Genomic DNA, 13,331 nt, shown 5'->3' on the forward strand with positions numbered 1-13,331 from the left:
CTGTTTCTTTTACCATTAGAAATACATTTGGTGATCTATATGAGATCATGGAACACTCATTGTTTCATAAGGGTAAATTATAGGCATCTGTTACAATTTGTGATCTTTACCCAGAGAAGGAAAAGTCTGTGTTTCTTCTAGGACTTTTTTTTTTTTTTCATTCTGACTTAAGAGACATTTATAATTCCATTTCTAAACATTTAAACAAAGCCTCTCATTGACTTATCTGAAGAATGGCAGCACCAGTTTCACCACTGTTCCTTATCCTCACTTGTTTGTGACCTCACATAAAGATTACCTCTTTCTCTTTAATGTCTGTAGGAAATCTGTATCATAAAGACAAATCATCTTAGAGAGCACACTGTAAACATAAAAAGCCTAGACGATCATAAGGCCTCCATTCTGAATGAGGGGTGCTGCTGAGGCACAACACACAGGAACATAGAGCAACTGTCTCTTCACAGAGTTAGGGCACTGGGGGACAAGCCATATGTATTCAGATCTTAGGGCAAATAAAGGTGCCAATGAAGAAAACGTTACTCTGTGCCTGTTTAAGTGAAAAGCAGGTATTCCAAATGAAACAGACACCACATAATACAGGCACACACACGCACCCGTGCAAGGCTCCACATACACAGCTGTGACACAGGCCTATGCACTACTGGCTGTCCGCTGCTAGGTAAGGACCGCTGCACTACGTGTGAAAGGGCGAAGACCAGCGCAGGACAGGATAGGCCGCTACAGAACCAAATTTTATCACTCTACAACAAGCTGCTTCTGAAATGTCTAGGACACATGAGAGCTTTAGGTTCTGTTCATATTTAAAATAAACTACAATTTTGCCCAAATTATCTGCAAAACCAAAAGCAGTTACAATTAGCTATTCCTACCCAGTGTAAGGCGTCAATCAAGGCTGAGTTTCTTCGAGACAAAAATACTAAAAAATGAAAATAATGTTTTTGTTTATAAACACACAAAAAACCCATACAATAGATAAATTCCTAATTAGAATTAATACAGGTGTACCTCGTTTTACTGCACCTTGCTTTGCTGTGCTTTGCAGGTACTGTGGTTTTTACAAGACAAAGGTCTGTAGCAAGTCTGTTGGGGCCATTTTCCAACATCCGTTCACTCTGTGTCTCTATCACATTTTGGTAATTCCTGTACTACTTTAAATCTTTCTGTTATTATTTTTGCATTTGTCAATGTGATCAATGGTCCATGATCTTTGATGTTACTCTGGTCATTGTTTTAGGGTGCCACAACCATGTAAGGCAGCAAACTTAGTAAATGTCGTGTGTTCTGACTGCTCCACCGACAGGCTGGTCCTGTCTTTCTCCCTCCCTCCGGCCTCTCTATTCCCTGAGACACGATGATATTCAAATTAGGCCAAATAACAACCCTTAATGGCCTCTTAAGTGTTTAACTGACAGGAAGAGTCACAAGTCTCTCATTTTAAATCAAAAGCTAAAAGGATTAAGCTTCAGTTCAGTTCAGTTCAGTTGCTCAGTCGTGTCCGACTCTTTGCGACCCCATGAATGGCAGCACACCAGGCCTCCCTGTTCATCACCAACTCCCGGAGTTCACTCAGACTCATTCATGTCCATCGAGTCCATGATGCCATCCAGCCATCTCATCCTCAGTCGTCCCCTTCTCCTACTGGCCCCAATCCCTCCCAGCATCAGAGTCTTTTCCAGTGAGCCAACTCTTCGCATGAGGCGGCCAAAGTACTGGAGCTTCAGCTTCAGCATCATTCCCTCCAAAGAAATCCCAGGGTTGATCTCCTTCAGAATGGACTGCTTGGATCTCCTTGCAGTCCAAGGGACTCTCAAGAGTCTTCTCCAACACCACAGTTCAAAAGCATCAATTCTTCGGCGCTCAGCCTTCTTCACAGTCCAACTCTCACATCCATACATGACCACAGGAAAAACCATAGCCTTGACTAGGATTAAGCTTAGTGAGGAAGATATATCAAAAGCCAAGAGAGGCCAAAAGCCAGGCCTCTTGTGCCAAACAGTTAGACAGGTTGTGAAAGCAAAGGAAAAGTTCTTGAAGGAACTTAAAAGTGCTGCCCCAGTGAAGACACCATTAATTTAAAAAGTGAGATCCTACTGCCAACACGGAGAAAGTTTTATCAGTCTGGACAGAAGATCAAACCAGCCACAACATTTCCTTCAGCCAAAGCCTAATTTAGAGCAAAGCCTTAATAACTCTCCTCCATTCCAGGAAGGCTGAGAGAGGTGAGGAAGCTGCAGGAGAAAAGCCTGAAGCTAGCAGAGGTTGGTAAGTGAGGTTTCAAGAAAGAATCCATCTCCCTAACATAAATGTGCAAGGTGAAGTGGCAACTGCTGATTGGAACCTGCAGCAAGATACCCAGATCTTGCTAAGATCAATAATGAAGGTGGCTACATTAACCAACAGATTTTCAATGTTGACAGAACAGCTTTATATTGGAAGAAGATGTCACCTCGGACTTTCACGGCTAGAGAGGAGAAGTCAAGGTCCGGCTTCAGAGGACAGAGTGACTCTCTTGCTAGGGGCTAATGCAGCTGGAGTCTTGAAGTTGAAGCCAGTGCTCATTTACTGCTCTGAAAATCCTAAGGCCATTAAGAATAATGCTCCATCTACTCTGCCTGTGCTTTATAAATGGAGCCACAAAGCCCGGATATAGCACACCTGTTTACAACATTGTTTACTGAATATTTTAAGCCCACTGTTGACACCTACTGCCCAGAAAAGATTTCTTTCAAAATATTACTGCTCAAGGACCACACACCTGTGATGTGTTGCCCATGAGCTCTGATGGAGACATACAATGAGATGAAAGTTGTTTTCAAGGGATCGAACTCTCTGGATATTGACATCTGTTAACCAAGGAAAATGGGCTTTCTAAACTATAAAAAAATTTTACTTTGGGATTATAACTACAATAAAAACATAATTCAAGACTCAGTTCATTTCCACTTTGGCATGTTATAAGAACATTACCCTGTACACATAATAGGTAGTGGTGGTTTAGTCACTAAGTCATGTTCGACTCTTTTGTCACCCCATAGATTGCAGCCCGCCAAGCTTCTCTGTCCATGGGATTTTCCAGGTAAGCATCCTGGAGCGGGTTGCCATTTCCTCCTCCAGGGGATCTTCCCGACCGAGGGATCCAACCCAGGTCTCCTGCACTGCAGGAGGATTCTTTACCAACTGAGCCACCAGGGAAGCCCTATACCCATGACAGGAGTAACAGTTATAAGAAGAGAATCCTACCTCACAGCCTTACCCCGGGGCATTGGGCAGTGACCCTGCACTATGACTTTATCCATGACACAATCTGAAGACCTAGGTCTAACCAAGAGAAAATGATTCTTTGAGAAACCCACTCCAGTAGTCTTGCCTGAAAAATCCCATGGACAGAGGAGCCTGGTGGGCTACAATCCTTGAGGTCACAGAGAGTAAGACATGACTTGGTGACTGAGCAACAACATGAAACTGGGGAACAATCTGTATTATTACAGAAAAAGAGAAAGCCCTGCTGAGAACACAGAGACATCTTACTCTGCTCAGTTGCTCCGTCATTAGCGAGCTCTAAGAGGCCATGTTTTACAGGAATCAGTCCAGCAACGCCATCCAAATTTCTCAACATGGTCAGCTTTTCCAGTTCTTTTCTTTCATCGGTAGGAATAACAGAATGTGTAAAATTAAGTAGCTAAAAACTGACTCATGCTCACAGCTAGAATAAATAAACTGGTAGAGGTAATGGGCAGATTTAGATGAAAAGCAGAATTAAATGAAGGGGGAACTGAGTCACCATGCAGTCCAAGCGAAGAGCTGAGACAGCTGGTGGGCCTCACGTGGGCATGCAGACAAGCTACTACAAGTTTACTGTGAACACATCTATCACTGACCAGCGCCATAAAGACCTGGGTTCTCATTCTAGTCCTAACCCTACTAGATGTACAACGCTGAACTGCTCTCCTCTGTGGAAGCTTCATCGTCTTTAAAATGAAGCTAACACTTCCTGTGGATAATAACTGCAGCCATGAAATTAGACCACCCTTGCTCTCTGGAAAGAAAGCTATGACAAACCTAGACAGAGTATTAAAAAGCAAAGATATCACTTTGCCGACAAAGGTCCAAATACTCAAAGCTATGATTTTTCCAGTAGTCATGGATGGATGTGAGAGTCGGCCCATAAAGAAGGCTGAGTGCTAAAGAATTGATGCTTTTGAACCGTGGTGTTGGAGAAGACTCTTGAGAGTCCTTTGAACAGCAAGAAGATCAAACCAGTAATTCTTAAAGGAAATCAACCCTGAGTACTCACTGGAAGGACTAATGCTGAAGCTTCAATACTTTGGCCACCTGATACGAACAGCCAACTTACTGGAAAAAGACTCAGATGCTGGGAGAGAATGAAGGCAAAAAGGAGAAGAGAGTGGCAAAGGATGAGATGGTTGGATAGCTGATTGAATCATGGCTAGTCCATTGAATCATGGCTAGTCCATTGAATCAAGTCCATTACCGATTCAATGGACATGAATTTGGGCAAAGTTCATGGGAGATAGCGAAGGGCAGGGAGGCCTGGCTGCACTCTATGGGGATGCAGAGAGTTGGACATGACTTAGCGACTGAACAACAGCAATGCTTCCTACCTTGATGGGAATTCTGTTGTTTCTTACTGAAGATCAGATATAAAATACCCAAAGTGCTTGGCACATAACAGACATTCAACAAATGGAAGCACTTTTTATCTGGTAACAAAACACAAGGATTAAATCCCTATCAAGAGTCTAACTAGGTCAGTTCAGTTGCTCAGTCGTGTCTGACTCTTTGCAACCTCATGGACTGCAGCACACCAGGCCTCTCTGTCCATCACCAACTCCCGGAGCTTACTCAAACTCATGTCCATTGAGTCGGTGATGCCATCTAACCACCTCATCCTCTGTCGTCCCCTTCTCCTCCTGCTTTCAATCTTTCCCATCATCAGGGTTTTTTCCAATGAGTCAGTTCTTCACATCAGGTGGCCAAAGTATTGGAGCTTCGGCTTCATCATCAGTCCTTCAATGAACTCGGGACTTATTTCCTTTAGGATGGATTGGTTGGATCTCCTTGCAGTCCAAGGGGCTCCTGAGTCTTCTTCAACAGCACAGTTCAAAAGCATCAATTTTTCAGTGCTCAGCTTTCTTTATGGTCCAACTCTCACATCCATACATGACTACTGGAAAAACCATAGCTTTGACTAGACAGACTTTTGTTGGCAAAGTAATGTCTCTGCTTTTTAATATGCTATCTAGGTTAGTCATAGCTTTTCTTCCAACAAGCATCTTTTAATTTCATGGCTGCAGTCACTACCTGCAGTGATTTTGGAGCCCAAGAAAATAAAATTGTCTAACTAGGTGATTGATAGAAATTTCTACCAGTGATTAGCAATAACTTAATAATCATTTCTACCTTTCCTATTTAGAGTCAGATAATTCTAAAATTCTTACAAGATATTCCTTCCTGAGAGGAGATTTAAATAACATGAAATATAAAAGAAACATCCTTCAAAACAAAGACCAGGGTTAGCAATAGTCAATTACATCTGATCCTCAAGGCCACACTCTTCAGGAAGGCAACAAGTTACAGTCCTATTACCCTTCAGACACTTCTCCACACTACCCACAGATATGAACCAGTCTGAGACAATCAAGAAAGATATACTGCTAAGGTTTACTACACCATGCTGGCTTTAAAAAAGGAGAGGAGCATATACTAGATGCCAGAATCATGACTAGTAAGAACCATGATGTGCTTCAGAAAGATAAAATCAGCAGAAGGTGGCAAAGGCTGTTGTCAAACACCCGCAGTGCTTCAAATCTGCTGCTCGCTACAGGGCTGATGAGCCTAGGAGAAGAGGGGCTTTTCTGACAGCAGGGCGCTTCCCTCTCAAGCGAGACTAGATAAACAACATGGAAAACTCAGTGACTCTGCAGCCATGTAAGGAGATGATCTGTTCATTTGTTACTGTCTGAAAAATGAATCTTATGGACTTAACTACAGTCTGGAATACAGTACCATGGTTTTCTACTGATTACATTTGGATTTTTTTTAGCTGAAATAAGACAGTATATGATGATAATTACTGTTTATAAGATTTTAAAAGAATCAAGGAAATTTTGTCCAGTATGTTTTTCTGGAGCACATAAGTTATTTATAAGGTCTTTGTTTTTATAACAACAAAATGCCCTGCTTTTTGTTAAAGACATTTCTAAGGTCTATTATTTAAACACATTGTCTAGTAGGATATATCCAACTTATTTTCTCCTTAGAAAACAAAACAGTCTTCATTACTGAGAATACCACTTGTTGGAAACTGTTTCAGGAACAATGTAAGGACAAATATTCATGTTTTAAATATCCTTCATTAAATATTACTTACCTAAAATTGGGCATAATCTTCCAAACAACATAAAATAAGGACTCTGGGCTAAACGCAGTCTGGCTACCTTGCCATAAAGCACAGAGTGTCTTCCTAAACTCTTCCACCAGAGACCTGGAAGAGAGGAAGGGATGATGAGACCCCGCGGCATTCGCGAGAGGCTAGTGTTTCAGTACACAATGCCAAACCGTCTAAAATTCACAAATACGAAAACAAAACATTTGGTCTCTTCTGAACTAAATCTGACAGTTAAGTAACAGCATCTCAAAAACCCATACAAAAAGCGGTAATTACTTGACAAAACTAGTTTTTTAATTATATGGTGAACTCCTGAGTATGCCATCATACTTGTAAAATAAAGCAATGGATTAACTTACAAACCAAATTACTTACTGATGCATATTTTAAAGTATGTAAAACAGGTAACAGAATCTCTTGTCCACCTCCTGGCTCTCTCCTTCTTGCCCCTCACTAGGAGCACTTCTCAGACTTGTTTAGGACTATCTGCTCATCTCTGCCGCAGAGAGTTAATCTGATTGCAGAGCTTCAAAACCCACCTCTGTCCTAGTGACTCTCAAATCCAAATCTGAAATCCACATTTTTCGCATGACTGCTTTTATCCAGGTGTCTCCAGGTCCCAGCAGGAACTTCCCACTGGGCATCCTCTGTCTCTTCTCACCCAGTGTGTCCTAAACCTGCTCCCTGCACTCTCCCTACGGCTGCCCGGGCTCTACTCACTCCCCCCACAGGAATACAACTTCCACTTTTTTCTTGGCACATGAGTTCATGGAATAAAAAATTCTGAGTGTGTCCACTTCCAACAAATCCCCTTAAAGAGAAAGAGTGGTCCTGCTTCACTCCTCCTTTCTGCCTTCCAGCTAGAGTGAGGTTGAACGGTGGTTCCCCAGCAGCACTGTGGACAGTGTAGATGAGAGCCCAGGGATGGTGGACAGGGCATCAGGTGAGCCCGGTGAGTCTAAGAACGGAGCTAGGTGGGCAAGCTCCAACTTTTACAGAAGAAAATAAACCAGGGGTGTTTAAGTCTCAGTTAGTTTCGGGTTTCTATGCACAAAGGTAACCTTAAACACCTCCTCAACTGCAATGACTGTGTGTCAATACAGCTACCATCCTCATAGAAACCTGGGTGATGCCACAGAGAATCTCGCCACCTTCTTTCTCAACCCCTGTTATCCAACAGGTTCCTGAGATAAAGATTATGTTTTTTACTTCCTAGTACCTAAATCCTCATCCTATGTTTGAGGAACTCCATCTTAAGAGTCTTCTGAGAGTCAAAGGCTGCCTCCCGCTGTGGAAGCTGAAAACACTAAATACTTGCTCCTCAACCCTCGCCCCACTCCCTCCTTGCAGCCAGGATTCAGGTACATGGCCTTGGTATGCCTATTTGAAGCAGGAATTAGAAAAGAAGCTATGACAGTGCCAAGTCATTTCAGGTGGCAGCGAGCATCTTCAGGAGCGTGGGGGCAGTTAGCGGGGAGATGGGAGAGCAATCACAGAAGCTTCCACCCAGCACCAACTCCAGCAGTGCTGGCAGTGGGAAAGCTTAGGCCGGGCATGGACAGTGGTCCTAATAAGAACACCTTTATGGATGACTGGACTCTAGACCTGATTTCCCACCCATCTGGTAATGGTAAGTTCACTAAAGACCTTCAATAAATTCCTTTTCTGCATAAAACTGCCAGAGGCAGTTTCTGTAATTTGTAACTAAACCCTAAATCACACTAATGCATCCAGTACTACTAATTCTTCCCTTCTGTGCACGTGTATTTCTTCCTCTTCATTTCACTGCTATTCCCTCTAACCAGTTACTATAAAGTGTGAAGCCTCCTTGAACGCAGGCATGTGCTGGCTCATCCTGCACGCTGCTGCCAAAGCAGACTCTTACAGCTGCACTCCTCGTGGTGTCATGCCCTCCCTGCGCCAATGCCTGGCTTCGGTGCATACTCCTCCCTGCAACCATTCTAACACGGTCTACGCTATTCTCCCTCAGCCAGGCAGAGGAACAGTGTCAGACTGTTAAGTACTAGACTATGTGTGGCTTTTCAGAATGTGTGGGGACGGGGTGTGCGGGAGCAGGGATGGGCAGACAGGAAAAACATTACATTGTTATAGCCTCATTTCAGCCATGATAAAATGATACAACTTCTGAACCCCAACAGAACATGGTTTGAATTTAAATACATATTGTTTTGGTTCTCAATAATCACTTGTCACTTCCTCCTCCCACATCAACTAACAATTGACTGTATTGCCTGCCCCACAATGAATTTGATAATTGCAAATTAATTATTCAAGACAGGTTTACCTAACCCTATCACACAAATTAATTCACAAAGACTAATGACATTCATGCTGCTCATTCACAGACATCAATTTTAGAATGCCCCAATCCACAGACTCCACAAGCAGAGTGCTGAATTTATCCTGCCTGCTAGGTAAACAGAAGTAAATGAATTTCGACAGTTATTAAGATCGCCAGCTACATACTGAAACACAGCTGTTAAGAGCTTCCTTTTAAATGTACGTGCCTATTTACTCACATAACACAATGGAAAGCATCAGTAAGAGTATCTGTTTGCACATATTCTGAGACTCACACATTGCTGTCCCCCTGGCTCCTGGTGTGGTACGTTCGCCGTCCTGCTGTCTTCCCATTTCGTAATTCCACGGCAGGCAGTTCTTTGAAATAACAGCAAAACTGCTCAATGTTACTATTTTAAAAGGAAGGAAAGAAAATTATTTTTTAAAGGTCCTAGGACCTGTAAAGAAAGTACTATGAGACCCACATATGGATTTTGAAAATGTGATCTGTCAATTTCTCATTAAAGTGGTATTCAGTGCAATCTCTTACATCATGTTTTCTTAAGATTCCTCTTTTGTTCCCAGAAAACAATACAAGTAAATGACTTTGCAGAAATAAAGAAAGACCTTAAAGCAAACTCTCTGTTCCCAAAATCCTCAATCCCCCTTCCCATTCAGAGATTATCACCATTTCTTTCTTTTCAGGGTGTTTGTTTCCAAGTGTTCAATAATTTCTTCCAGCAGAAGCAAACTATGAGAGCAACCATATTGTTTGAATACACTATACAGAGTAACAAGGAGAATTCAGTAGCAACTAGAATTTCTTCTTACAGCAAGAAAAGCTGAGAGCCAGCCCCTTTAAGGAGAGAGCACATGTGGCTTCTGGCCCTGGGATGATAATTTATTCTGGTCTTTGACACCACATTAGAATCTGAAAGTACACAACTTTCTAAATAATCTCTTCTAGATAACTTAGGTCAGCCTTGTTGCCCGTTTTATTTTTCACTGCTCATCCTACACGTTGAGGATTCTCTAAACATCTGATCTAATGACCATACTTAAGACTCAACTAATGACTGAACTGAGTTCTCTGTACAAGTTCCTTACAGCCCAGGGGTCTGCGAACTATGGCCCGCAGGACAAATCTGGCCCCGGGCCAGTGAGCGTTTCCATTTTTAAAGTGAGTTTTGTATTTTTAAAGAGTTGTTTAAAAGGGAGGGAAGTATTGAAGGGAGGAGGAAAATATGTGAGAGGGCCTGGATGTGGCATGCAAAGATTAAAAATATTTATTTAATCTGGCCTTTTTCAGAAGTTTGCTGGCCTGCGGTCAAGCCTATTTAAGAAGTGACAGGAACTAAATAATAACTGCTAACAGTTATTTACTGCAAAGCACTGCTCTAAGCACTTATGTAAATTATACACTATCTTCCCAGCTACTCCATGAGGCAGACTATTATCCCCATTTCACTGATGAGAAAACCAAGGCACAGGGAACTGAGGCAACTTGCCCCGAGTTACCAGGCTAGAGTCAGGGCCAGAGACAGAACCTGAACGTGCAGCCCCTGCTCTTTACCATTCCACCAGAAACTGACATTAGATAGCCGAGGTCTGACTGTGACTTTACCTGAGCGACTGCAGGATGGCGTTCATGAAACACGTGTTCCCCAAATTCCGAAGGCCCGTGGCGCAAACGGCAGTGGTGCTGCCCTGTAAGATGGAATGGGAGGCTCCTTCAGTGATGCCGAGAAGGCCAGCTGCTTCAGACACCAAAGGGCAAAGGCCTGTATTTGAAACTCTAGCATCAGGCCAGGTTGGAATCAATCCTTTTCAGTCCAATGAATATTTCAAATTCTCTTTCTACTCTCTGTATAAGTATCTGGATATTTTTAGAAGGCTGTTTCTGATCCTAGGACTGTTCTAAATGGAAACTTAATAGGAAATCAGCTTTAGTAAGTACTATGGAGTACATGATGTAAAACCCAGGAAGGTCCTTAAAAGAAATAAGTTTAAGACTTCATGCCTTTATTATTGTTTTTATTTAGTCACTAAGTCGTGCCTGACTCTTTTGTGAACCCATGGACTGTAGCCTGCCAGCCTTCTCTATCCATGGGATTCTCCAGGCAAGAATATTGGAGTGGGTTGCCATTTCCTTCTTCAGGGAATGTTCCTGACCCAGGAATCAAACCTGAATGTCCTGTACTAACAGGTGGATTCTTTACCACTGAGCCACTTGGGAAGCCCTAACACCTTCATAAGACTACTAAAGCTACTACAAAGTGGAAAAAATATAACTAAGGAACAAACTTACCATAACTTCAGACCCACAGAATCTGCAGAAGGAAGCAAGGATCTCTGAGACCCTATGCAAAAGGGTAACAAGGTACACAAGGAGGCCTTAAGAACAAACGCTCGCTAAGGTACTGGAGCGTGGTGGTAATCCTCATGGAGGGCAGGCACTGACAGACTCGCCGGGGTATTTAGTCACATCCAGAGTCATTAGTACCAGTGGCAAACACTTGGTAAAATATCCCAAATACAAGACATACGTTTACAAAAGTTCATAAGGGGGTCACATTAATGTTAAGAGTTGTAATCAGTGACTAGACCTCAACCAATTCTTGTAGTTGAATAAATTTTAATTACTTACATTTACTTTTAGTAACTTGCTGTTCAGTGATGAGTTTTCCAAAAGTTTTCTTTTCCTATGCCTGTCAGCTGTGAAAGCTGAGCTATTAAAACACAAACAGACAGACAATCAAAAAGACATTCCTACACACACACCACCCAGCAGGACAGAGAGCAAAGGTGGCCGTGCTAAGCTTTGAAGGCACAGCCCTGGCTGACTGAGTAGCCAGGCCAGGGAGGGACCCATGAGGCCGCTGTGGCCCACCAGGACTTCAAGTACTGAGGAGCTCCACTTCCCCTGGACATCCCCACTGCTCTCCAGCAGGGTGGGACTAGAATCTGCCACCTCCGGGCACTTCCCAGAGAAGCTGGCCAGGTAGATGTGGTCTCTGAGACGGTCCCTCTCCTCCACCACTCTGTCTACCGATGGTGAATCTCCAAACGAGAGAATACACACACCACATAAAAAAGGGAAACCCTGGTGTGACATGATTATTTTGACATTTAACATCAACTCTCAAATACTCTATTTCTTTCTTAATTTTGGTAAAGGTAATCTCTTTTGTTTGTATGTTGTAACAGATGATCACATAATCTGAGACTGGAATGATAAATACATTAGATAATACATTTACCAACTCCTTTGATTCAGCTATGCTACGAAGCATGTTGTAAAACAGATCCTAAACAGCACATAAATTCTGAATTAAAATTATTTAAATTTTTCACAATGAAAGACAGACCTTGTTTGAAATTTATCAGAAAGTAATTCCTATCTTCAAAGGGTCACTTTAAAATGATATATCAGGGAACTAATCCAAAGGAAGTAAAAGTTACTATTATTAAACAACACAGACTTTTAAGTCTACCAACCCTTTTCCATCTTCCAAAATTATCAGGTTAATCCAAAGAAAATATGTGATTGTTTTTCTTTCCAGAATTTCCACATGAACTGCCTTGAGAGCAGTAGATCTAGTGACAGTCAGCTGCTTCCAAATCTAAAAATATTCTTAGGAAAAATGTCTTCAGAACTGTATGGGCCTCTCATACACTGATGACAAGGTAAGAACTGACCAACCCCATAACGAGTATGAAAGAGAAAGTGCCTTGAAAGTGAAAGTCGCTCAGTCATGTCAGACTCTCTGTGACCCCGAGGACTATACAGTCCGTGGAATTCTCTGGCCAGAATACTGCAGTGGGTGGCCTTTCCCTTCTCCAGGGGATCTTCCCAGCCCAGGGATCAAACCCAGGTCTCCCAGGTCGCAGGCAGATTCTTCACCAGCTGAGCCATAAGGGAAGCCCATATGTAATAGAATGTCAGTTATTCCTTTACAAATTCTGTGAGGAAAGCAGCTGAGTCATAAGCACAGTGACAATGCCTAATAGCTAATTTTTATTCAACCTATACAAATATAAGCCTTTAGCTTTCTAAAATATGTTATTAAATTTTACCATTGGTGATTCTCAAAATGGCAGAATCCTTTAGATCCATGCTATTTAACAAGGTAGCCGCTCACTACATGTGGCTAGTAAATTTAAATTAATTCAACTTAAATAAAACATAGAATCCGGTTCCTCGTCATGCTGGCTCATTTTCAAGCGCTCCTCAGGCACACACGGCCAGTGGCTACACAGGGTGATTATACAAGGTTTCTGGTGCACAGTGCTGCTCTAGAGACAGGCTGGACAGTTGACAGTAAGACTCAAATGCAGTCATGGATCTTCCATTGTATCTTCCAGCACAGATTCAAGGCTATGTTTGAGAAACATCAAAATACACTTAGATAATGTTTCTCAACACAGAAGAAAGGTTGCAAGGTACATTTTTCAGTGGGGTCAAGGAGAAGTGAAGACAAGGCAGTCTGTGACACCTTTTACCTAATGAAGTGGTCACTGGAAATAAAAGATTAGAAAGCTGCTTATATAAAAGCATGCAGGTTCTTCAAAGTCCTGTTCACCCTCTGACTTAGTTCTG

The 13,331-nt window shown here is 42.3% G+C and overlaps 1 protein-coding gene across 16 annotated transcripts in view; it reads right to left on the reverse strand.

Moving 5' to 3' along the window:
- USP3 (ubiquitin specific peptidase 3) overlaps nt 1-13,331 on the reverse strand; it is a 236,728-nt gene that overhangs the window by 37,945 nt on the left and 185,452 nt on the right. For all 16 annotated transcript variants that reach the window (XM_060417834.1, XM_042252354.1, XM_042252353.1 and 13 more), the window contains 4 exons: nt 11,379-11,460; nt 10,356-10,438; nt 9,028-9,141; nt 6,413-6,526 (listed from right to left, as the gene is read on the reverse strand). In XM_060417834.1, the coding sequence (XP_060273817.1) occupies nt 6,413-6,526; nt 9,028-9,141; nt 10,356-10,438; nt 11,379-11,460 (393 nt within the window). The remainder of the gene's footprint in view (nt 1-6,412; nt 6,527-9,027; nt 9,142-10,355; nt 10,439-11,378; nt 11,461-13,331) is intronic.

The sequence above is a fragment of the Ovis aries genome, chromosome 7 (genome assembly GCF_016772045.2).
Source record: "Ovis aries strain OAR_USU_Benz2616 breed Rambouillet chromosome 7, ARS-UI_Ramb_v3.0, whole genome shotgun sequence".
NCBI lineage: Eukaryota > Metazoa > Chordata > Mammalia > Artiodactyla > Bovidae > Ovis > Ovis aries.